General features: G+C 43.2%; 1 protein-coding gene across 2 annotated transcripts in view; it reads right to left on the bottom strand.

Annotated features, from left to right (window-relative positions):
* MAST4 (microtubule associated serine/threonine kinase family member 4) overlaps positions 1–27,341 on the bottom strand; it is a 562,621-nt gene extending 535,280 nt beyond the window's left edge. For both annotated transcript variants that reach the window (XM_042987724.1, XM_042987722.1), the window contains exon 1: positions 26,985–27,341. In XM_042987724.1, the coding sequence (XP_042843658.1) occupies positions 26,985–27,341 (357 nt within the window). The remainder of the gene's footprint in view (positions 1–26,984) is intronic.
* Between the last annotated feature and the right edge of the window lie 359 nt (positions 27,342–27,700).

Below are 27,700 nucleotides of genomic sequence, written 5' to 3'. Positions count from 1 at the left end.
ATCCATGATACTTGAGGCAATAATTCAAGTGTTAGTAAATAAAAATATATTCCTATTTAGGGGCACATGGGTGGCTCGGTTGGTTGAACATCTGACTCTTGATTTTGGCTCAGAACATGGTCTCACAGTTCATGGGAATGAGCCCTGCATCAGGCTCCATGCTAACAGAATGGAGCCTGCTTGGGATTCTCTCCTCTCTCTCTCTCTCTCTCTCTCTCTCTCTCTCTCTCTGTCCCTCCCCCACTCACTTGCACACAGTCTCTCTCAAAATAAATAACCTTTAAAATATACTCAAATGGGGGCGCCTGGGTGGCGCAGTCAGTTAAGCGTCCGACTTCAGCCAGGTCACGATCTCGCGGTCCGTGAGTTCGAGCCCCGCGTCAGGCTCTGGGCTGATGGCTCGGAGCCTGGAGCCTGTTTCCGATTCTGTGTCTCCCTCTCTCTCTGCCCCTCCCCCATTCATGCTCTGTCTCTCTCTGTCCCAAAAATAAATAAAAAACGTTGAAAAAAATTAAAGAAGAAAAATATATTCAAATGTAACCATCAGGAGGCAGGGACAAGGGAGCAGACCATTCTCAGTGGCCTGACAATATCTACTAGTGTTACAGGGAATATCGAGTTATACCCAAAGCAACCAATGATAGACCGGCAGAGAGCAGGTGCTGCATATGCTGTAAAACACACTGAAGCATTATCAGAAATTCTTTTGCTGAGATAAATGGGGATATGAATGGGCCCAGGTGGAAACGGTTCATAATGTTAAATATGAAATGTTTTAAGTAATTTGCTACAACTTGAAGGAAGGTAGACAGCTAGGATTGGAAAGAAAAAAGGCTTACAAAGAGGCCGATCCACAGGTGGGTATGTATCTGAGCTCTGCCAGGCTCACCACAGGGCTGAACACACAGCTATCAGATGAAGGACCTTGCTGGACGTGTGTTTCTTCACACTTTCACCTTTGAGTCTGTACCAAAACCATCAGTATCAAAACTAGAATTTCGACCAGCCTTCTGAAGGAATCTGAGGGAAGGGAGAGCTTTTGTTTATATGCCAAGGACGTTTTTATCTAAAGGGATTCCGGTAAGAAGCACAGACCTCTCTTGCGTCACCCCCTGCCTTCCGCCGCCACCACCCCCATGTTGGCGGTTATCCATGCAAACATACAATGCCCCAGTAGGCTTCTTAATGTCTAAAAGAAATCTTCAGCTTGTATTCCATTGTCAAAACACACAGAGACAACTGAAACTAACAACACGGAATATCACTAGGCAGGTTTTCTCTACCAATGACAGCATTGTCTGGGCCCCTAATGTAATCGTGTTTTTCCCATTTTCCCTCAATGTTAGATGCAATTCTAGTTAACTGGAACATATATTGTATGCACATTGTTAAAGATTTTGTGCACTCATCATTCAAGGCTTCCTATGTTACGGGAAAATTTTTCAGAGCTCAATACCAAGGAAGGCTCCACTTTCTTAGCCTAGGCTGCTATAATGCTACGAAATCCAGAATCAAGTTTTGGCCCTCTTCCAGCTGTTGTATAGACCTGCTGTCATACGTTCTTGTATAGTAAACCACTCCGTGACTTTTAGGGTTTTTCCCTTTTCCCTTTAATTTGCCCTTTGCTCCAATTTCCTGATCTATTAACTCATCCCTCTAAGCACATGGAAAAACTCCCCTAAGAGCAATAGGAAGAAATCCAACCTGACCATGTTATGATCTAACTGTACATAATCAACATGTGATTTTAATTAAACAGATGCACAACAAGTGCCCCACCTTTGGTCTAGTGACAAGAATCGCATTTCATAGCTCTGTGGTCTACATTAAAAAAAAAAAAAATGCACAGATGGCACCGTGTCCAAGGGAAGCTGAAGGTTATTTAATAAATCTGTCCAACTTACCAGAAAATCTGCAAGAGCATGGTATGAATCACTGACACTGTAGTGACTACAGGACCCCCAAGTCACATGGCTCAATGGGGAAAGACCAACGTTTTGTAAAAGAAGCTTTAAATCTTCCTAATCAGCTTTTTAAGTCACTAACCTCTGCATTTCACTCTAGAAAGTTGTTTTTCTTTACCTAATACTAAAATCACAATGATACAGGATTAGAAGAAAAATGGCAATCACTAATATGGGTCACAGCTGCCCAAAGTGTACATGCTTAGTTTAATTACTTGCAGCCATCCATCTAAAAAGCTGATGAATATACCACTCTATCCACCCTACTCTAATGCAGGTTATCAGTGATTTCCATGCCGGTGCAGACACTCTGTCTCACCTTCCCCAATCTTTCAGCATCACTGGATGTGGCTGAAGACTTCCTCCTCCTCAAGACACTATCTTGTCTTGGTTTCCAGGACAACACTGGTTTTCTTCCTCAATCTCGTCTTTGGCAATTCATTTTCATCTCCTTTACTACTTAATTCATCTTCTTAACCGATAAGCTCCAAAAGTACCCCAGGATTTGGTTCTCTTCTACCTATGCTAACTCCCTGAGGAATCCTACTGGTTCCAATACCTTATGGATCATGAATGACTTCCCAAATGTATTTTCCTACCTGATATCTTTCCTCACCTCCAGAAGCAATTATCTGACGACCTTCTTGACATCGGCACTTATATGTCTACTAGAAATCTCAACCCCACCCCTTGAAAGGACATAATACCTTCTATAATATACAGCAGAGCATTTTAAATATTGATGGCATAATTCCCTAATAAGATGAAGGCCAAAGCATCTGCCTTATTAGGAACAAGAACCACCACTTACAGTCTTCAAATCATTATTGCCCTTTAACTGTTATAAATTTGGCAATGCACTCATGAAAGAATCCGCAGATGTTTCAGCAGACAATTTACAGAACATTCTAAGCAGGCATGACTGTCCTCAATTGCTTCTTGGCACCGAATTTTACATGTTATTTATACGCACACTAACAGTGGAGCAGGAGGGTGTTGCACTCTGTCCAAGCAGCACAGTGAGAACCATCAATATTATGTGGAATCCATGACTCTTTTACAAAATCCACAAATAGACACCAAACATCAGTCCACATACCTCCCTGTATATGAGGGCTTGCATCATGATCCACTGGATATCACCATTTCTTCTACCAACTTTATGAATCAAAAAAAGTTCAAAGAATTTGTATGTGGAATCTTCACCTGCCCCTTAGAAACCGAGGACTCTCAGGAGCCCACAGTAACATCAAGCACAAATTCAACAAACAGGAGGCTGTGAGCAAACCCTAGCATGGACAGCCACATAATGCATCCTTATTAAATGGACAGTGGTGGCTCCCAGGGTACACGCGAACATAAGTGTGCTTAGCCCTGAATCTCAGGCTATGTACTACATCGGGCCAGGGACTCTGTGCAGCTAGAATGCAGGCTGTACAGGCTGGCTGTCCAGCTGGTTGCCCTTCTGCCATCTTTCCCACTCGGTAAATGATACCCCACCCTTCCAGTTTACCTGGCCAAAAACCGTGGGGTCTTCAACTCCTCCAGTTCTCGTATGCCTTTTCCAGTCTATGAGCAAATGCTGTTGGTCTATGGGTCAATGCACTTCCAAGACCTGCCTGCTTCTCACCACCTGCAGCACCAGGAGCCTAGTCCAAGCACCACCTTCTCCCACCTGGATTACCTTGATAACCTTCTTAACTGGTCTGCCAGTTTTCCACTCAAGCTCCCCAACAGTCTACTGCCCACCCTGAAGCCAGTGATCCTGCTAAAATTAAAATGTGTAACTCACTCTTCTACTCAAAACACTCCAATAACTACCCAAGTGACAAATACAAAAAAATGTTTTTAATTGTAAAGGCCCGATGAGGTATCACACTGTGGCCCTGTCCCTCAGCCCCCACCTTTGCATCTGATCTCATCTCATCTCCCATTCTATCATTCACTCACTCACTCAGCTACAAACACCCTGGCCTTCTCACCATCCCTTTAATTCTCCAAGTATGTTGCTACCTCAGGGCCTTTATACCGGCTGTTCCGTCTGTATGGATCATCCTCCGCACATACACACACATGATACAGAGATAGACATGACTGATACACAGTCATGATACACACATGCCTGAGCACACCATCTTATTCTTAAGTAACCTTCTCAGCCAGGCCTTCCCTGACCACCCCTCAAAAGCGCCAATACTCCTTGCCCCCACCCAATACCCCAGATTCCCTTTCATGTTCTTTTTCAAGGCATCTTACATTCTAACAAGGGTCTGCAAGTTAGGGACTGCGGACCAAATCTAGCCCACCACCTCATTCTGTAAATAGCATTTTGCTAGAACACAGCCATACCCATACACATAACCTATGGCAGCTTTCACACGACAAAGCCAGAGTCAAGTAGTTGTGACAGAAGCCACCTGGCCCACAAAACCTAGAATATTTACTATCTGGAGCCTTACAGATCAAGTTTGCAGATGTCCCCTCTAACACCTGTTTAATGTTTTGTTGGTCTCCCTTCTATGCAAGAGGTCATGGACTTTTACTTATTTATTACTGTATTCCCAGTACCACTACCAGGGCCTAGGGCATAGTAAGGGCTCAATAACAACTTCTGGAGCAGATGGAGGAAGGAATTAATGAGTAATATATGGATATAGTTAAGTTTGGAAGGACACATTGGTGACTTCTCTTTGAATAATTTTTATTTTGAAATGCACAGAAAAAAAAAATCAGTGACATAAAAATAGAGGGCAATAAATAATTCTAAACACTCAAGTAACCACTTCCTAATAACGAGAACATGGCTAATGCCATTTCAGTCAAAAATATGGTCTAAAATCCAAAGTTAATGTATTTGCCTAACAGAGAGCCATAGATTATTCAGCCTACTACAGTTCCTCCACACTATTCAAAAAATTGTCTGCCTTCTCCTACAGTAGCACACTTCAGGACAAAGGAAGAAGAGGAAAAATTCTGGACCCTCACAGTGAAGGCTCAGACCCTTTAAGTTAAGCTGCCTTCCAGAAAGGCTTTGGGCAGTGTAATATAACCATCCCCTCTTATCTAGGATCCCAAATCCAATTCCATTCTAAAATGAATGCTATGCCACTTAGGATTCTTGTATTTATGTAAGCCTCTGACTTCATTTTTCTTAAGTTTTTGTGATCCCTTAGAGCAAAAAATTAAGACAGTCACCCTCAACTTCTCTTCCTTTATATTTCACTTCCATTTATTAACAAAACTGCTGCTGGTGTCCAGAGAATTCAGGGGGAAAAAAAAAAAACAATCTATTTAGAAACAATTCCAACTTAACTGCTGTGTCAATTCCTATCCATGTCTCCCTTCCTCTGAATAAGGGGGGACATTTGCATTAAAAACAGTATCTCTCTTCCTTAGAATGCACCTGCTCAGGCTGATTAAGCCCCAAGTGGAGTCATAATCCTCCACTTCTGAGATCGCTACCATTCTAACAAAATGAGTTATCACTTGTGTTGAGTCCTGGGGGAGGGGGGAGGGGGGAGGGAAATGGGACCCATAAAAACAGAACTGGCCTCATATGATGTAGGAAAAAAGAATGGACAAAGAGGCATAAAGAAAAGATTCAAGAAAAAAGCACTAACAATATTTTGTCATAAAGTTCATAGAAATGTTGTCACATTTTATACATCATTAATGTGTCCTAAATGAAATTACTAGCCACAGAGCTAAGTCCTTCTCTATTACCAGAAGCACCACATAGGATTTTGTTTTTTCCAAAGGTCATCAGTTAGGGCTGCCTGCTAGAACACCAAGTATTACACATTGATCTGCCCCATTCTCATTTCACAGTATAACTGTGGATAACTTCTTTATCCATAATAAAGGTTAAGGCTTATGTAACTTTATTCAAAATTTTACTAAGCTTTTAAGATGTACTCACAGGCCTATTACCATATGGTTTTAGGGTGGAAGAAAATTAGCACTGTTGAGTTGCACATATTTTCCCCATTCACAAATATACACACCCACAGGATATAATCACTTGATAATAAAAGCGATTTTATCGGAAAAAAGGACAAGCTACCCACTGGATACTCATCAAGATTTCATATTACGCAGTTAAGCATAATGGCATATGATTCTCCCTACAAACTATTTCAGTAACGGTGAGCTAAAATTACAGGGTAACATTTATTTTTTAAATACTGTCCCTCTCCTATTCTATCAAACGGAGAAAACAGTAATAACCTAAATGTTTCCTGCAATTTATGACCTATATTTAAAATACTAAAATTCTGGTATAATACGTTAGGCTAACAACACACTTTTTTTTTTTAATTTAAGGGCACAAGAATGTACACAGTGTTGGTAAGAGTTTACAAATCTTTTCTAACATAAAAGGTGACCTTGATAAAGAAATTTATCATTAAAAAAATTAAGTACACTCATTTTATTTCTCTCCAGATACACAAGTAAGCAAAGCATCATTACGGTAATAAACAGATATGCTGAAAGTTATCTGATAAAATATATATAAGGTTAATGAAATTTAAAATATTCACCAGAATCCAATGTTTTGAGAATATGCATACAATTGTCTTGGACACATTGAACCAGGGTGGGGGGGAGGAATGAGTTTATTTCCCTCAGAAAACATTCTCGGGCATATACATGAGCCTCCTATATGGATTCATAAGCACACATCTGTATCCCTGTATATGAACACAACAACATTATCTATTAGGAGAAAAGGGTGTAAGCAGCTCAACGAAATTCTACAGGATCCTGCAGGCACTGATATTACAGCATGAATTTTTATGAGTTTTCAGGGAGGAAAAATATTGCTAACGAAAGGTTGATAAGACATGACAGCTCTGAGGAAGTGAAATACATACACCCTGGGGCCCTGCTCACCAAGTCCCAGCTGCACAGGTGGCATAGCCCGAATTCAGAATCCAGTGAGCCCCTGTCACAATGAGGGGCTCTAGGTTCAGAAGCAGGAACCCCATTAATTCCCAAGTATAACACCAACTACTATTGTTATTCCTATAAAAGTTACTCTCACCTAACGGTCATACTTCTGTTAGAGAATCACAACGCTGGGGCGCATGGGTGACTCAGTCAGTTAAGTGTGCAACTCTTGATTTTGGCTGAGGTTGTGAAATCATGGTTCATGTGTTCGAGCCCCAAGTCAGGCTCTACATTGGGATTCTCTCTCTCTCTGCCCCTCCCCTGCTCATGCTCTCACTGTGTCTCCCCCAAAATAAATAACTAAAAAAAAAAAAAAAACAAAACTAACAGATGACTACAAAAATATACTAGACAAGTGTTTACTCTCTACCTCTCTGCATTTCTTGCCACTATTTTCATTACCTCTATCACCCTTCACATGAGTCACAGGCCTGCCTTGGGAGGAAAGGCTGGCACTCAGAGCACTGTCATGAAGGGAATGTGCTTTCATAAAAGCTTCCCTAACTTAGGACATCATACAAAGACACCGATGTCCTACAAAGGCAGACAGGTATGCTTCCTTCTCTATTTCCTCTCTCCTCATAGTTCAAAATAGTCATCAGTTCAACAAAATTAAGTAAAAAAAATCTTTCTCTTTTTGTTAAATGTTCACTAGCAATTCTCACACTACTAAACAAAATGAAAAGCACAATCATTCTAATGGGAATTACACATGTTAATAGCTGCCTTGCTATTTGAAGATCTACTCAACAATCATCAGGGTAAACATCCAAACTCACATCCAGCTAATTGGAGTGTTCATTTCTGTAAATAGACATTCATATTGGTACACACACACACACACACACACACACACACAACCTGGAACCTTCAGGTTACAAAATATGCATGAACAATGTAAAGAGAGTCAAATATGCCAAATCCGGTGTTATTCCGAAGACAATGGTCAGTGTCCTCTATGCAAAGCCCTTGGGTCAAAGCTGAAGGTCAGTAAAAATCCAAATACCACAAGTTAGACACTTGAATGGTGACAGAGAAGTAAAAATTGTACCAGTCACTAACTACAAGACCAGGCTCCAACAGTGAGCTCTCTGTAACGCCTGTTTCCTCCGCTGTAAAATGAGGCGACTAAACCTTGTGGACTTCCACTGAGGATGAAAAGGATGATACATGCAAACCATCCAGCACAGCTCGTGTTTATAAGAGGCTCTCAGGAAATGTCTCCACATCTTTCTCCACAAGCCAACAGGGACAAAGCCAATGCCCCTACACCCCTGGCCACTCACAGAACCACCTGGCAGCCTTGAACAGACACAAGCACACAGAATCAGCATCTCCTAGTTGAACCCTGTCATCTGAAAGCTCCACAGGGGAATCAGATGTGCTCCAGGTTGAGACCACAAATATAGCCATAGCACCAACTTCCCTATTCAACCACAACTGCTGTTTGCTTATTGTGCTCCCAGATTTTCAAGCATGGTCTTTCTCCCTTTATAAGTTTGCTTCGTTGTTTTATTTTTTCATTTGTTTTTTTATTTGTTTAATGTTTATTTTTCAGAGAGAGACAGAGCACAAGCGGGGTAGGGACAGAGAGAGACAGAGAATCCAAAGCAGGCTCCATGTTCTGAGCTGTCAACACAGAGCTCCATGCAGGGCTTGAATTCATGGATGTTGAGATCACGACCTGAGCAGGAGTTGGACGCTTAACTGACTGAGCCACCTAGGTGTCCCTCTCTACTTAAAAAAAATTTAATTCCAAAAAATTAAAAATGTAATGTATGCAAAGCACCAGCACAGTGCCCAGCACCTAGTAGGCCTTCAATAAGTACTAGACTGAAATACATTCTCAACATTCAAGATTGTCATAGAATACACAGAACAGCAACAGAAAACCCCATATTTTAATGAGCTACTGATTCTGATTTTATCTCTAGGTAACTTAAGTATCTCACACTCAAATTTAAAGTTTTCTTTTACCTTTAGGAAGAAGAAATTCAATTAAATCATTAACGACAGATTTGATGTTGTCTTTTCAGTCCAGATGTGAATGTGCAAGGTGTCTATTTTCAAGGCTCAGCCTCTTTGGTGGAAGCCATTTTTTCCTGGCTTTATATGTTTTTATAGCATGTTATTACACAGATAATTGCGCATTGCAATTCAGCAACCAATTGTGGATAAGAGCTGCCAGGAAAGCTGTCAGGGAAATTAATTAGTAGAAGGAAAGAAAGGAGCAGTATTTACCAACTATTTACACAATCAAGTCTTGGTCTTCTTTCCAGAATTTGCTTCCACAAACATTTTTAAACGTTTGCCCATTCAGAAGACGGAGACACAGCATCCCCACCCAAATACACCGAAGCCCTTGCCAGCCACTCATCTTGGGAGCTTGAGAAAGCAAGACCCTGTCTTTCCCGGAGCTTCACAAAACTGGTCAATCCAGAAATGAAGTGGTTCACGTCCAAGGAAGCCTTGGTCTTCACCCTCTCCTGGACCAGTACTCTCAGGGGAGAAAACCGGGAGCCCGGAGGCAATGGACTCAGATGTTCAGCCAGGCTGAACTGGTCTTATTCCAGGCAGTTCTGCCTCATTAGTGACAACTGGCCGGCCAGCAGGGCCAGACGTCTAGAAACGAATTCTGACATAAAACTTGAATACAATATTTAAATACAATATTTAAAACTTAAAAACAAAAAAACCCTGTTTTTAAGTCCTCTCTTCTTTGAATTCAATTGTTCACCTCGACATGGGGACAGAGAATAAATGAGAGACGGACATGCTACACCACCCATGATCGTCAAGGCAAGCTGAGGAGGCTCTAGCTTGAAATTCAGTCTTTCACTGCTGCCACTGGTCACAGAGCTTCCACTTCTCCTGAGCTGCAGAGTCAACTTCTCCCACACACCCATTGACTCAAAGATTTACTACACATTGGAATGCAGCAGCTTTGAGTACATAGATGAACAAGACAGGGTCTCTGCTCTCACGCAGCTCCCGGTCTGGCGAAGGAAGACATTGTAATGCAACACGCTCAGTGCACGCTCAGTGTGGATGATACCCTACGCCATAAGCCACCGACTTGCTGGGGGTGAGCAAAGGGGAGGGCTGGAAGGAAGCACAAGACCTTTGAGCATAAAGACAGGAAGCGTTAGGTGTCTTATTGGTCTGGACTATAATACTGGGATATTTAGTAAAATCGTACAAATGGCAGAAACAAAATTTTAAGTTTATGGGGCTACAACACTTACAGGAACCAACGTTTTGCTAATGAGTAGAGCAGGTATAAAACCTTAACTCACGAAGTCGGACATACCAAAAAAAAAAAAAAAAGTATTTTCTTGAAATCAAATTAATTGAGTCCAGGGCCTCTGGTGAAAAACTGGTCCCTCCAAGTCATGTCACACAAAGCAAAGTCTTTCATGCTTGCTACTGCATCCTCATTGCCAACCAGACCCTGAGGGCCCTGAAATCCAACACACCCATGATTCCATGCCCCTCAGGTAGCACCCAGAATCCTTGTCAAGGCAGGAAACCCGCTGTCTAAAAATCCAGCCTCCCCAGGCCCACCCGGTGGCCAGCGACCTTCTCCCTGGCCTAATGCTGCCAACAAGACGATCAAGGATACCAGCCTTGCTCCCTTCCCCTCCAAGAAAGCCTGTTTTCTCTCTCCCTTCTCTCCAATGGAACACACCCTCTATCCCAAGAGGCATGTCAACACTCTCTGTTCTGTAAATTAAGACTTTTTATAGAGAGACTGAGAAGCATCTATACTTCAAACTGCTTCAGTTTTCTCCCAGGCAAGGACATGCAAGGCAAGAAATCACTACTGCCTCAGTTCCTGCTTCAAATACTAGAGGAGAGAAAAAGCACAGCAAGACACAGTTTTAATCACTTTAAGATTAATTTGCAACAGCTGCCCCCCACAAACAAAGCAGAAGATGCTACAGACACAGATTCCCCAGGAGAAGCACCCCACCACTTCCGACCTGGAGGGGTCAGCAGACCTCTCCCCGAGGGTGGACAATGAGGTTTCCGTTCTCCGCAAAACACTCTCCAAGAAGCACCTTCATGGTGGGAGGTGTGCAAAGTACCACACCTTTTTGGTCCACAAGAAATCGGCCAGCTCAAAAAAACAGGAGGACCTTCTCAAAGAATAGACAGACCAGGGCTCCCTGAATGGGTTTCTGTTCTGCAACACAGATAACCTCTAGTAAGACAGATTAACCTTAGAAAACAAAGATGGGGATCTATCATCACCCTCCTCAAGAGCCAAAGACTTCCAGTGATCCCAAATTATCATTTCAGTAAGGGCCAATAAACTTCTTGATTTTTCAGGCCAGACAACTCCACCTTAGAGGAAGAGCTTTGGCTCTATCATTTCATGCATTGACCAGCTGTCTGCAAGCACTGTGCAAGGAGAGTGAATGGTTCTTGGAGTTAAAATTAATAGCATAGCTGTAATTGCAAATTTCACAAATCCAGAGCACACACTGTGGTTATGCTAAAAATGACCGTGACAGAGAATCTTTGAAGGTCTAGTGGAACTGGCCACACACCCAGGGCCTCGCAGACTGCTTGCTTAGGTATTTTTCCCGAGGGAAGAGTGAGGGGAAGATATGCTGGGCCAGGAAAGAGAGAACAGAGCTCAGAGAAGGTTCATTTGGGAGCTTAATGTTCCTTATAAAAGCACAACTGCCCTCATCATTCCACCTTGGTTTGCACATTTTAATACCACCTCCTATAAGCTTTCCCCACTCTTGAAGTCCACTCATTTTCTCCAGTCCCCCCTGCTGCCTTGCTTTCTAAGTTTGTGTGGCTTTTGGAAGCAGCCATCATATAACACATGGTCCCCCACACCAGTAGACCAGAATCACTAACTCTTTAGAGAAGCAATTTCCTCCCATGCTTACAGAATCCTGAAGGAGACATCAAGTCCCCTGAGTTTTATAGAGAGGTTTTATCCGCAGGAGATTCACTTCCCTCCGCACCTCCAACTAGCTCCCCTGACCAGCCTGCAGAAATTGCCTTATAAAATCACAGGATCCACCTCATAAAACCAGTTCACCAAGGGGTACTGAGGCCTTGAAACAAGCCCACATAGCTCAGAAGTTTCAAAAAGCTCCTGGATCACGGGTTGCCAGGACAAATCCTCAGCTATGTCAGGAGCCCCACTCACACACAGGCCATGATTCCTGCCAAAAACCAAGAGGGCGAGAGCTTCTTCAAGCTTTGCAAGGGCGTTTTGAAGAGGAAGAAAAAAAAAAAGAAAGAAAGATTGAGGAAATGTCTGAAACTCCAGCTGAGCCAAAAACATCATTGCTCTCCACTTGGCAAATTTCAAGGAAAGAGAAATCAAAAGATAACCCAAAGCAAGGAAATAAAGTGGTATCCTCAAGAGACAGGACCCAAAAGGGCTTATCTGGTAAATTCTTACCAAACCTACTTTCTCCCTGAACTCTGTCCTCACCAACAAAAACACCAAGTTGCTTAAGACAATGACTAAAACAGCATTAGTCGCAAACATTGTTTAATTATCTAGGGAAAGATAAATCTTTAAAACAAAAATAATCTTGATTAGAAAGTTATGAAGCTATAAATAAAACTGGTATTAAGGAAAACTACCATCCTGGTAGTGTTTTTTACTAGTAATTTTACATTACACGGGCACAAGGAATGAATCATAGGAGAGGGAAAAACCACCTACCAGTTCCTATTCCTTCTTAGTGAACACATCTGTTGGGCAAATTATTTTATCTGGTACAACCTTCTCATCCCCTCTTCTTATTTCCATCTTCAAGGCACCAGGAAAACCCTTTAGGGTAAATCCCATCAGGGTGATTCTGTAGTTCTTTTTCGCTCTCCTTACTGACATTACTTACTCTGACCCACATTTTCACGTGTCGATAGTGTACTGCACATTCACACCAACTCACTCCACTTATGCTGTCTCCTAAATTGACTATGTGTTGCTTTGGGCACAGACCAGATATTTTAAATTTCTTTTGCGTATCCTTTCCTTCCCTCCCACCTGCCAACTCCTACAGAGCTTTGCAAGAAGCAGCTTCAACAAATATCTCCTTGCACACCAGCTCAACCCCACCACAAGAATTGTCAGCAGCAGCTAAGGTACCAGGCAGGAGTCCTACATCCCATCTCCAAGGGCATCTTCACCAGCACCTATTATCAAAACATACTAAGACAACATTTGGACATTCCAAGATTCTATGTCCATCCATTCATCCAGCCCCCCTCCCCTCCGTATTTCCTCCCCTTCTGGCCAATAGGCCACAGCAAGAGAGGCACCATTCCTATACTTGAATAATAAATATAGCCCCAGCCTGCAAGTTCACATTAAAATAAGCCTCCCCTGCGGCACCTGGGTGGCTCAATCGGTTCAAAGTCTGGCTTGGGCTCAGGTCATGATCTCCTGGTTTTTTAATTCAAGCCTGTGTCGGGCTCACTGCTATCAGTGCAGACCCGGATTCAGATCCTCTGTCTCACACTCTCTGCCCCTCCCCTGCTTGTACTCTCAAAAATAAATAAGACATTTAAAAATTTTTTTAATTAAACAAAAGAAGCCTCCCTCCACAAACCACCACAACAGGCCCTAGTTTCCTAATAGATCCTAAATGAGCAGCTGTTTTACCCACAAATGGAAAGCTGCCCCACCCCCGAAAGTCAAATTAGTCTGTTCAAGATTTTTTTTAAATTTCATGATAATTTTGTTATATAATCTGCCACTTTACATCCAAGCCCACGGACAGAACAGCAGCAGTAATTAAATTTACATTCTTAGACGTCCTTAAGTGTCAAAATAAATTCCTAAGAACCGCAGGTAATAGTATCTGAACAATTCAAGACCGTGCCCACGTGATCACAGGATTTTCAAGAGTATAAAGTGAGCACCCCCTGACATTTCTCAGCAGGGCTTATTCCTATCACTTGGTAAACCTGTATTTATCATTTGTTAAAGTCCGTGTTTCACTTTCTCTTTAATTACCACCGACTATCTCTGATGGAACCATCCCACTGGTGGAACTCAGCTGCGAGCGATTCTTTGGGGGCCTTCTCCATCTCTTGACATGAACCAGCTGCACGAATTCCAGAACCTAGCTGTCACCCTCTCCTGAGAGGAGGGTGGACACATGGGAGAGAGAAAACCAGCAGCTCTAGACATTAGGAAGACAAACATCCTCTACTTGCAGGGATGCAGCCACCCTTCCTCACACTGTAGAGTCAGGTTCAGAAAAGAAAGAGGCCCCAGAAATCACATATTTATGTGCAAGTTCCCCAGTGGAAGGAGGATATGTGCAATTACTAAAAACCTCATCTACAGGAACTAGGTAATTCTTGTGATGGGTGTTAAACTAAAAGAAAAAGCACAGCAGAATTTTTAAAAAAAGACCATTTCCCTTATTTCTATTAAAAGTACTTGGCTTATTTTAAAAGGTATTCTGATGGGTTTTCTGAGGTAACTACCTTCTACCTTATATTCTCGGCCTTCACATGTCTACCCCCTTAGAAATGAACTGAAAACTGCCAGGGGACATTTTGCTTCTAGTTAAGATGATTTGCTCCCAGTATGTGAAGGAGTCTCGGGCATCCATGACAGTGTCCTTAAGACAAAGTAAGGTCACTGCCACACCTCCAGGAGGAGCCCCAAAGCACAGGCTGAGAGTGCTCCCCTGGCTCACTAGGGCCCTGATCAGCCACATGGGCAGATGTTGACAATTAACACCAATGATTACTTGTGCCACAGGCATCCACCTCCAGAAGCTGCTATACGGCCCCCAACACCATAGGGAAAAGAGGCCCCTCCCCAGTATCCCATTCATTCTAGGGGTTAATTATACTTCTATAGGCTGGAAACCCAATCACCCTTTAAAACTCCATCTCTATGGGACTTCACACTCCAAGTTCCAAACAATGGACTTCCAAACAAACTTAGAAAAAAGGCCTGACAGCTAAGGCTAACAGCTTAGGCTAGAGATATCACCGTCTTTAAGTAAATAAGTAAGTAAGTAAGTAAAAATAGTCTACTCCAAAGGCTGGGCAGGTAGGATCCACAACAGTGCAGGAGAGAGCCCTGGCGGCCAGGTAAGGCAGAGACCATACAAACTTTTCAAATCAAAGAATTTTATCAAATCAGAAATTGCTGGTCTAGGACATCAGAATGATAAACTTATGATGGGACACGTGGCCCAAACATGGCCCAAACATAACAAAACTGACCTTGTTATCCAGAGTTACACTCCTCTGCAAGACTGGGAGATAAGAGGTAGTACCCTCAATTTATTCTGATGAATGACAGAAACATACCAAATCACTTTAAAAGATGAATAAAAGAGGAACATGAAACTTTTTTTTTTTTCTGTATGTTCAAATCAGCATAATCTGAAAGGAAAGATCTATGGGCAAACATCCTTGTGAGAATTCCTTTCAAGAATATGTGCCTATCCACAGATCAGAAAACACATTTGCCTACCAAGTTTGTAAAAAAAAAAAAAAAAAAAAAAAAAAACTTTTAGAACAAATTACATGCTAATGACAACAGTAAAATTGTCATGTTTCTGTAGTAAGAGGGAAACAAAAAATTGGAGCTAAAAAGGACATCTTACTTCACCATACATGAAAACCTTGTAAGCTATAATCCACCCAGTAACAAGCCAAGACAGTGTTCAGACCTCCCAAACTCTCAGCTAACACTCAGCCACTACTTACACAATTGCCAGAATTCCCACAACACATATGCACTGACAGCAGCTTTTGCCTAAGCACCAGTGAGTACAGCCCAGCATCACTGTTAATGTTTTAAGGCTGGCTATCAATATTTCATAAGAAATTAAAATAATGACTTTAAACATGTGGCCAATAATGGCTTACTGCTGCAACTGTGATTGTTCAGTTTCCCAAAGCCGGTTTATGGTTTAAAACCTTCATTTGTAGAAACTCTCCTGGCCTATTAACTGATGACCTAAAACCCAAGATCATAGCTTTAAATCCTAGCCCTGACTTTAACTTCTAGAGACACTTAATCCAAACTCTTCATGGCAAAGGCACAGGGACCCCTCCGCTAAGTGGCATTTTCATTAACGATCATTCATTTATTCTTGGCAGAGCATCAAAGGCTCTGTGCTAGGATCTTGGATACACAGAGAACAAACAGGGACCCTTAAGGGTCCACTGTTCTTCAACAGTCTCCTCGAACCTGTTCCTTCCTTTTCCTCCATTAACATCGAGAAGGCCACTGAGCTACAGCTACAGCAGGGTAGTGCAAACCAACCAAATTACTAGATTTTAAAAGACTTTGGTAGGGGCACCTAGGTGTCTCAGTTCGTTAAGTGTCCGATTTCAGCTCAGGTCATGATCTCATGGTTCGTGGGTTGGAGCCCCGCATCAGGCTCTGTGCGGACGGCTCAGAGCCTGGAGCCCGCTTCACATTCTGTGTCTCCCTCTCTCTGCCCCTCCCCTGCTTGTGCTTGCTCACACTCTCTCTGTCTCTCTGTCTCTCTGTCTGTCTCTCTCTCTCTCTCAAAAATAAATAACAGACCTGGGTAAAAGTTCAGTGAATAAATGCATGTACAGCCCTCAGAATGGTGTCTTAACACATAATATGGCTCAAGTACCATTTTGTGCAACATGTTATTGTTCACTCTACACTGTTCACTCTCCCTGTTGAGGGGATTCGAGTAGACAGGACACTGTTCCCATTCAGAGGAACTCACAATCTAGTGGGAGAGAGATCAATTATTAACTATACTACAAAAAAAGTGTACAAAATGGGAAGGAGAAAACCAATGAAATAGCAGAAAATGCTGTCCAAACTTAAGTGCTGTACAGATACTGACAATATAGATGAGATCTGGCACAACCCAAGACAAAGAGGTGCAGCACAATCCTCACAAAAAGAACTTCTGCTGCTACCTTCCACTTGTTTCTAAATGGAAGGAGAGATGATGCACGTTTCATTAGTTTCAGAGGTACAACATAGTCCACTGTCTTCAACTTTTAAAATTAAAAAAAATATTGTCTACTTTCATCAAGACTACATGCAATTTTATCCTCACTACCTCCGCTTAAACACTTTTACATCTTCAATGGTTTTCAAAGATGACTGATGCCCAAAGCAAGAGCCCTAAAGCAGAACAAGATGTCAAATGATTTAAAAAAAAAAAAAAAAAAAAAAAAAAAAGGTACCTTGTTCACAGAATAGGACGGCAGAAAAACCAAACCAGGACGTTATAGGGGGAAAAGTGAGAGCAAAAAGAGCTTTAAAATTTTTTGAGTCATACAATTCCATAACCGAGAAAGGCCTTTCCGCCAAATATTCTGTTCAACTAAAGGTTTACTACAATCTCCCAACTAACATGGTTTGTCATGTTCCTTTTTAAAATGCCAGCAGCCAAGCTACAGAGGAAAGGGAAGAAAAAATTGCCAAATGGTCAAGTTGCTTCTCTACTGGCATAACTCCTCCCAGTTGGTCTCATTCCCTAATTTTAAAATCGTTACACTCAGCTTGCTCCAGGTGGAAACGTTCTAATTTCCAAAGTGCAACTCATGAAAACAAAAGGGTTTGTTTGTTCTTAATGAAGAGTTCAAAGTTGTAATTTCCATTTTCTTTCTTCTAATAGTGAATCTGCACCATGCCTAAAACCCACCCGTCACTGCAGATTGAAATTAGTCTAATAGATCTTAGAACCACTCTAACTGTACTTCTCTTCCTAGCCAGCAGTTAACAGCTTGTGCGGATAACTAATCAGTGTACGTAGAACAAAATGCCAAGAAATTCCAAGGAAATTAAGTGGTACATTAAATAAAATTTACAAAAGTACTATTTCAAAGAATAAGTTAAAGTACCATAACACAAGGCAAAGAGAAGATAGTCTTTTCTTATTTGACAGGCAGTTTGCCTCACATTCTCCATCACTCTCCCATGCTCACACAGCACTCGCTTAGTCTTTAAAACTGCACCAAATTTACCTGGCACTTCTCACTAGTCACAAGAGAGCCACAAAAATGAAAGGTCAGCATTTTCTTGAGTCTTTCTGATAGGTACTGTATTCATTTGAGATGAGACTGAAGTTCTCCTCCCTAGGTAAAACTTCTCAATGGTCCTTTTTCTCCAAATAAGCATCTTGGGCTGCCCTTCTGCCTGGAGCAAACATTCTCCTCATCTTGCCTACACCGGAGAATCCCCAGAGCAGCTCTCTTAAAACAAGCCTAACAAGGGGCACCTGGGAAGCTCAATCCGTTAAGGCTCTAACTCTTGGTTTCGGCTCAGCTCATGATCTTGCGGTTTGTGAGTTCAAGCCCCCAACAGGCTCTGCACTGCTCAGACCCTGCTAGGGATTCTCTTTCCCCCTTTCTGGCCCTCCCCCGCTTCCTCTGTCTCTCAAAATAAATAAATAAACCTCAAAAAATAAAAAATAAAACCACAAGCCTGAGGTGATGACTTCAAATAAGCATCAAACAAATTCAATTAAGCTTCAGATGATTTCAACTAAACACTCCAGCTAAAACTATGGGAGTAACAAAGCAGATTTTGAGTTTATGTTACATGTGTAGGAGCTATAAACACTCCTACAGAGCCAATTTATTCATAATGAACTTGTTTGTGAAAATAATCCTTTAACCTTTTATACACGAAATAGATTTCATCATCACTACATCTCATTTCAACACCTTAATGTAGTTTAGGTAGCAATGACTGCCCTAAGAAGCAATTTTAAATTTGTAATTTCTGTAATATACATCTCAATGACATGTTCAGTGACATAAAATTTTAACCAATTCTAACTCAATTTTACTTTACTTCCCTCCCGCCGATGATGCACCCGGTCCCTTCCTGCATCGCAGAAGGTGTGTCCACCTCTGCATAAAGAAATGCCTAAATGACAAATGTTAACACCAGAAGTCAGAGATATGATGGCATTATTTTTAAAACACAGAAAGGCACAAAATTATCAGACAGGAGCGACCTACATACCTAACTTCTCAGCTTATCGAAAATGTAGCTGACCAAGCTCTAAGAGGCCAAAGGACCCACACCCAATGTGCGATTATTAACGTACATTCAACTACCCAAACTAAATTGGGTGCACCTGTGAGCTTGCCAGCCACTGAAAATACCACTAAATTACAGCGTCAAGAATAATAAAATTAAATTTTCATTTTCCACATGATAGCCTATGAAATTAGTTAAGAAAAGAAAGCCAATCTAACAGTACTTCCTCTCTCTCACACACATCCCCACCTCATCTCAGCCCCCAATATCAGTACAAACCACTGGGGCTGAAAGGCTCAGTGGAAATAAGTATCATAATCAAAATTATATCGACTGTGTCCAAGAGAGAAATTGATGGGCTGGCAGAAGAGTACAAGTCTAGGGTACAAATTCATAGGCTGTCTCACAGACACACGTGGCTAGTTATGAATTCAAATCATTAAATAAGCAGTGAATGCTCCTCATTAAGTGGGAGGGACCACCAGAAACTGCATACAAGTTCTATACATTGAAATGTGACTTTGATGTATGTGTGCCGCTGACCACGGTCCTGAACCAACATTTCCCCTTTGGGGGAAGGCTTTTCTCTCCTTTCCTTCCCAGGAATTACGAACCAGGTGAGAGTTCATGGAGACAGATAATGAAAGAGACAAGTACACAGAAGCCGGTGGAGGATAAGACTTCTGTTGAATCTTATGTTATGTTCTGCTTTAACCCAAGAGAACAGTACCAGACAAGAAATCAGACAAAATATCAGAGACATAAAAGAGAACAAGAATCTCTGAACAATGCAAAGTTGTATAAACAGCAGCCTGAACAGGTTCATAAGACAGAGCACCAGGGTGGTGAGAGGTACAGTCCCTGCAGTAGCATTTGAATTTTATCAAAAGTGCTCCTAGATTGTTTTTATTTTTGCCTTAAAGGTTGACATGTCTACACTGCCCCAAAGGGACACAACAGAAGGGGGGGGAGGCAGGGGACAATTTACATATCTTAATTCTTGTACTTTTAAAAGTACAATCACACTTCTAATAGATTTCCTCTCTGTGAAGTTGGGGTGGCCCTTGGACCACCTGCCTTACCCCACTCCACCCTAACTCATATATAAACCAAAGCTGGCTTCCAAAAAATCATTTGATTGGTCTTATTACTCCCTTCTCAGCCTCCAAATCATTACCTTGGATACTTAAGTGCATGGTCATCATCTCACCAGCCTCACCATACAACTGACATGCTGCCTTCTAACTAAATCCCTGTGCAAAGCCAGTAATTTACATGTTCATACAGTTGTTTAGGATATTATTAATAAATGATCACTAAGAGCAAGTTCCATGAGTAAAAGAGAGATCATATCTTAATAGAAGGGTTAATGAACCATACACCATAAAGCTTTCCTGTTAGTACATTATAAGAAATGCTCTATGAAATTAAAAGTGATTAACTGTGCTACACATCTACCTACTCATGAATGAAAGGGCCTGTCATGACTACCAACAAAACATGCTAGTAGCATAATCCATCAGGGAAGGGACCGCTAGGCTTCTAATTATTCCTGGCTATGTCATAGCCATTCTGCATAAACCAGCTCCTCATGCTCAGTAATAACAAATGCTGCTACGGAATACATACTATGTGCAAGGCATCATGCTGGCTACTTCACATAAAGTATAATTCTTAATTCTCCTAACAACCCTCTGCAATAAATGTTGCCATGTCCATTTGACCGATGAGGAAACAGTCTCAGTATTAAAAACCTTTCCAAAGTCACACAACGTGTAAGTGGCTCAGTGTCATCAGTCCGTACCTTCAGGCACTACTGACTCTGACCCAGGGCAGAGAAAAACTGGCTGCTAGCCCTGAAGGGATGAAGGAGAGGAGCACATGCCCCTTCCTGACAACACTCAGAACACGAGAATGTGATTATAAATGACATGAGGTTTCTTTCGTATAAAAAGGACAAGCATCTCTTTTAAGATACACATGTGCGTGCACGCATGCGCACGCACACACACACACACCCACTCAGTTTTCTTCAATGCCAGGCCACCCTATTATGGATCCTTCTCATTGTGAGAAGGCTCTTTCTACACTGTATCATGTTTGCACCCCACACTATAGTTCTTCCACAACCTTCCTCCAAGGGACAAAGTGAGAAACAATGGGACTCATACATTGTATCCACTAAATCTAATACACAGCTTTATCACTGACTGTAATACATAGTTAATACATAGGTTTGTCACCAACTGTAAAACAGTGGCAAAATATAAATATGACCTTTCCCTAGAATACCTCAGACCAGAGGTGGAAAAGGCAAAATCCTTAGTTCTCTGATGCTGATCAGCCCTTCTCTAGGAAGATACAGGCAAACAAGCTAGATTCTCATAATGTGTATTAGCTCACCAACACCACACTTCCCACCGACAGGGAATCTCATACAATCTCAGGGCAATTTCCCCTTGTATTCACCTTGGGTAAATATTTCTCTGTAATTTACTGTGGAAATGAGCTATTCCAAGGCCCTCTTCTCAGTCACCATTCCCATTAATAAAGTTTTTCCTTCAAGAAAATAGTAGGCTTAAGGCAACATCACAGTGAAAAGGAGCATTAATATTCACACTATGGTATTCTCTTGAAGAGAGCTCAATTCTTTTTCTACAGTATTTGCCATGTGTTTACCTGGGGCACTTGAACTACCAGGAAGGAGCCCCCTGTTCCATGTACACATCATTTATTAAGATGCCCTCTTCTAGGTTATCAGCTCCAATCCTGGAACATTTAAGCAGGCTACACAAGCAGTTCCCAACAGGTGGGCTTCATGCTTCCTGCCCTCCCCAAACACAAATCTCACCATACCACTATCTCGATTCAAATCCTTCAACGGCTTTCAGCACCAGCTGCTGCATCACTCTCAAGGGTCATCTGATGTTATGCTCCCCCCTCCTCCATGCCAAACAACCCGCAGACCCACCATACTCTCTCCCACTTTAGGGCCTCCAGCTACCTGCATGGCTCTTACCCATGTTATCTCCCAGCTATCTCCCCGCTCATCCATTATGTCTCAGCTCAACATCACCTCCTCAGTGAGGCAGTTCTTACTTCCCAGACTAAGAGAGCTCCATGATATAGATACACTCCCTCACAGCCTGCTCCTCTGTTCCATTTACTTCCTTTGAAACCAACTAATTAATAATCGTGTGTTGTGTGACCATCTCCCTCAACTACACTAGAAGCTTTGTAGGGTCCAAACTATCTTTGTCTCATCCACTTTCATGTCCATAATGCTGAGGCCAATACGTCACTAGAGTCTCATGCAATATATATTGGTTGACTGATTTTCTCAACTCTCTTATCGAAATAGTGAGTCAAAAAAGGAGATAAAATAATAAATACACCAAGATTTATGCACTGCTTTTGTTCAAATTATGTAGCTGCTGTGATTAATAAAATACAAACTCAGGGCGCCTGGGTGGCTCAGTCGGTTGAGCGTTCAACTTCGGCTTAGGTCATGATCTCACGGTTTGTGAGTTCAAGCCCCATGTAGGGCTCTGTGCTGACAACTCAGAGCCTGGAGCCTGCTTCCGATTCTGTGTCTCCCTCTCTCTCTACCCCTCCCATGCTCATGCTTTCTCTCTCTCTCTCTCTAATAAATAAGCGTTAAAAAAATAATAAAATAAAATTCAAACTCAATGAAAAGCTTTACTGAATTCATAGTTGTTTTTCGCTATTTATTTTCTTAAACAATGAACAGCAGAAATTCATGTACTGCATCACTACTGTGTGCAGGAATCCCACAAACACATCCCAGGTATTATTAAGAGCAGTACTCAAACACCATTCAATAGAACAGTTCAAAGACATCCCATGACTGTGCCTATTGTCACGCAGGAAACTGTTCCCCAACGTACGTCAATAAAACAAATCTTTTAGTATAGGAGAGTATAAATGAGCCACTTTATATATGGAGTTGAAAATCCTTTTAACCACTAAGCTTTTTCTTTTTCAGCCATTCTAAGAATCCTTCAAAGTTTCAAGTTCTAATAGACACAGTGAAAAGCGGACTTAATACACAAGTCCCTTTAAAGGTATTTTGAGTGGATCCTCAGTGATTTAGCTTTGTTCAAAATTTACCTGGATCAAAAAAAATTTTTTTTACCTGGATCCATGAGGTATTTTTGATAAGAGATCTAGAGGTCTGGGCATAATTCACAACATACACAACAAATGAAAACACACACAGTCACCGTTCAATCAAACGCATAACTATTTTCAAAGATGTCCTTTTTTCCTCATTCATTCAATATATACTCACTGAGTCCGTACTAATATACTAGAGGTACTGTGCTAGGCATATAGGACAAAATCCCTGCCCCCGAGGAGGTCAGTGATAGACAGCAAACGGTACCTGAGTACTTCATTAGTGTCATCACACGGTACTTTGGGAAAAGACAGGACAAAGTTGCCTACAAGTAAATCTCAGAAATGTGGTCACAGGAACAGTCCCCCAATCTAGATAGATGCCTGTAGATCGACAGAGCCACCAACCCTCAACACCCGCAGACTCCAAATGCACAGGCTTAGGGAAGCAGCGGAGGAAGTCAGATGCAGTTTATTAACTGCATGATATGCACCATCTCTAACTCCCAGGTGTTTAAATACAGAAGAATGCAAACACTGCCTTCTTATTGTTTTTAAGCAACAAAAGTGTAAAGGGCTGATTTAAGTCTCTGATACCTAGTAAGTTCACACAAATATTGATAGTAAGATAAAATACATAATAGGTCAAACACTATTGATATACTCAAATCAGCTTCAACAAGGTTGCCAAAAACAAGTTAGCACTGCAATTATACACCACATATTTGAATTTTGCTGTTTTTTTTAATTTATTTTAATGTTTATTTTTGAGAGAGAGAGATCAAGCATGAGCAGTGGAGGGGCAGAGAGAGAAGACACAGAATTTGAAGCAGGCTCCAGGCTCTAAGCTGTCAGCACAGAGCCTGTGGCGGGGCTGGAACCCACAAACCATGAGATCATGACCTGAGCAGAAGTCGGGTGCTTAACCGACTGAGCCACCCAGGCATCTAGAATTTTGGTGCTTTTTAAAAAGTGATGCAGAAAAAAATAAAAATAAATAAATAAATAAAAAGTGATGCAGTAAGTTATTATGAGAAGAAAAAAAAAAAAACACTTTGGAAAACAATGACTCTCCCAAGCTAGACACAACAATTTAAAGATCTAAATGAACCTCTTTCCATTTTATGCATTGCACTTAAGCCTTTTAATGCATTATAGTCAGCACCTTGCCATAGTAGGACATTACTCTAACAGTGCCTTGCCATAATACGACCTGATTCAAATGAAATCTGTTTCCCAGCTTATGCTAATATAATGAAAATAACCTGAGGAGACACAGCCTCAGGTTCTCTCAGAGTAGCAGGTTAATTACGCATAAAAATAACAAGCCAGCCCAAGTTCGTACTTCCATGTCACAAGATTTTCATCACCAATGAACTTGAAAAATTAATATTTACTTAGCACTTCATGCTATATATTAGTGTGCTAGGATTACATAAAATCGCAGGTATAAAATGCCTAACAACTCTATTGTTGTGATTCTCATTTAAAGGTGAAAAAACTGGGGCTACGATTAATTGAACGGTCCACAATCCCACAGCCAGTTAATGCGGCAGAGCTGGGAAGCAAACCCATGTCTTCCCACTAAACTTTGTGTTTGCAACCCAGTGTTCCTGACTGAACCCTCTGGAATGGTGCTTGTAGTTGTGTGCATTTTCTGAGGAGCCGGTGGAGAGCTGACATTAGATTCTCAAAGAAGCCTACCATCCCACAAAAGGTTAAAAATCACTGCACCATACCGTCACCCAGGTAAAACCAGAAAATGCACACTGGACTTTAACGCCTTTCACCAAGACTACCACTTCTCGGCTCCTGAGGAGGAAAAAAAAAAAAACTCCACAGTTAACAGTTTCACTTTAAAATTCTCACAGCCAAGTCAAGATTTCCACTCCTAGATAACTTCCAGCAACCTCTGCCACAGAGTCAGTTACACAATAAATTGCAATACTGTATCAGTTTACATCCAATTCTGAGATTTCACAAATACTGACCAATGTTATTTAGTCATTCCACTTTCCAAAATGTGTTTCAATCAACCAGTCCTCACTGCATTGCCTGAGAAATAAGCTATCATTATATCTCTTCCCAGGAAGTAAAACACTGTCACCATGAGGCCAGGCAATAAATCAGCTACAGAATTGGGATCAAAAGTGAGAAGCTCCTTGCTTGCCCCACCCATATGCAAGACTGTGTCATTTACCCCAGAGCAACCTCTCCTAGCTACAGAGAAAACACTGGGCATCTTCTCAACCAATGACAACACTAAATTAGAATCTACTAGTAAATCAGTGAATTAGGGCATACCCCCAGCTGCCCAATGACGAGTGCGCTCATCTTGAAAGTTGAGGCAGATGTCACAGGATAAACACCTGGCACATGCCTGACATCTTAAAAATGAGATGCAACCACTGAGGGACTCTGACAGTTCTGTGGCAGGTATGGCACTCAGCTTAACTCCTGGCATTCCGTCCCTAGGATCAATCTGAACATATGATCCATCCTAAATTCCTGATCAGCAAAAAAGAGTATTTCTGTGGAAATGAACTTTAACTTGAAGTTACCTGGTTCAAACCCCTCATTCTACAGATAAAACCAAACCTCAGAGGAATGAAACCACTTGCCTAAGGCTCATAACTCAGACCTCAGAAAGCAAGTCTCCAAACACCTGTCCAGGATCCTTGCAATTCTCCAGGGCACTGGAAAATCGATCATGGTTACTGCCAGAAGCTTGGCCATCGACCAAACAGCACTGCTCCATCTCTGCCTCGCCAGGACATCACTCCCCTCACCCTGTGCCAGATCCACTCTTTGCCTCCAGAATGAGGTCCCTGGGGGCCACTGGCAGGACACTGACCTCAACGTACACATTCTGAGGGATAAAGACAATTACCTACTAAAGCTAACCCCATCCAGGAGGAGAAAAAATAGGACTCTGGCACTGAGGAATTAACTTCACAAGGACTCTATGTTAGGACGATGTTTTATTTATAGCCCTGCCTGAACAAAATGACTTAGCCACAACTCTCCAAAGCAAACAATCTAAAAGATAATGAAGAACCTTATGCTTCTCTAACTGTGCTCCAAAGCCCTCCCCCAACACACCCGCTGCCAAAAAAAAAAAAAAAAAAAAAAAAAAAAAGCCAAGGAAAGCTATCTAGAGGACACCAAAGTCATACGCTCAATGTGTCAGGACGCGACCCACAAGTTTTGGATGAACGTTCTTCCAGGAGACCAGGATGGAAACAGTCTCCCGGAAGAAAATCGGGGGTTCTCTATCCAGTCTGGCAACCAGCGCGCATCTGGACACCCAGGAACAAGTCCGAATGAGAGATGCAGGCGTGCACGACAGTGGCGCCGACCGAGAGCTCGGAGTCCCGCTCTCTCAGAGGACCGACGCTGCGGGGACCAGCCAAAACCACTCGCAGGTGATCCCGGGGAGCCGGCGTCACTGACACGCCCCTGTGAAACTCCACGGGTACCGCTCCCACTCTTCCGCCAGGACAGACACACCGTCTCTTCCCCTCACACCCATCCCCTCACCACACTCCCTCTCCGCCCGAGAGCTTCGGCGGGAAGCAACGCCCACTTCGGAAAAGATCTTAGTTGTGGGGACCAGCCGGGCGTCCAGATCACTCATTCACAGAGCCACCGTAGCAGACACAAACATTAAGGAGTTTGCTGTTTTGACATAAAAAGCACACGATCAGGCCTCACATGAAGGCACACACACGGAGGTAACAGCCATGAGAAGTCAATGACCCACAGGGAGGCTCCTAACTGCCATCACCCCGGGCTCGGGGCCGAGCACCTGGGGTCCCTCCCCCTCTCCACGCCCCGGGGCGCCCAGCCGTGGGCCGCGCGCGGAGTGGAGAGCTGAGGTCTCCCGACAGCAGGGACCCGGAGGGGGGCGAGCGGGGGAAGGCGGGGCCCACCTCCTCGTCCTGCTCCTCCTGGGACGCGCTGCTGCCCCGCGGCGCGGGCGGCGCGGTTCCTCCGCGGAGCTGCGGCGGCGGCGCACAGACTCCAAGCTCAAGCACCACGCGCGCGGGAGCCCACGCGGCGGGCGGCGGGGCGCCTAGGGCGCCGCCCGGCGGCGGTGGCTGCGGCTGCTCTCGAGAGAAGCCGCCGGGCTCCCCTTCCTCCGACAGAGTTTCTGAGCCCGAGGAGGACTCGGCCGAGGAAGCGCCAGGCGAGGATGCGGCGGCCACCGCAGGGGCAGGAGCCCGGGCGCCGTGGCCGCTACAGCCACGGGGCACCGGCTCCGGCGCCTCCGAAACTTTCTCCCCCATTTCCCTCTCGGGCCCAAAGTGCAGCCCGAGGGGCAGCGGGGACGCGGCGGGCACTCAGCGTCTCCAGGGAAAGCTGCGGGCTGCGCGGCTCCGACTCGCTCTCGCTGCCGCTCCCGGGCTGCGGGGAGCCCCGCCGGCGACTACATGGCCGCGGCACGGCCGCGGGAGCCCGCCGCCAAGTTACCAGCCGCCCAGATTTGGCGGCCGACCGGGGCTCCCGCGCGCGGGGACAGGCCAGCTCGAGCCGGCGCTCTACGCTCCACAATCCTAGCGAGCTGCGCCCGCGCCGCCGGGACTGCGGCTTCGCCAGCAAAACCTGCCTCCGGGCAGGAGCGGGGCCGGCGGAGGAGACGGGCAGC

This window comes from Panthera tigris, chromosome A1, assembly GCF_018350195.1.
Source record: "Panthera tigris isolate Pti1 chromosome A1, P.tigris_Pti1_mat1.1, whole genome shotgun sequence".
Lineage (NCBI taxonomy): Eukaryota > Metazoa > Chordata > Mammalia > Carnivora > Felidae > Panthera > Panthera tigris.
The sequence above is the reverse complement of the archived record's forward strand: the minus strand, read 5'-3'. Positions and strand labels throughout refer to the sequence as shown.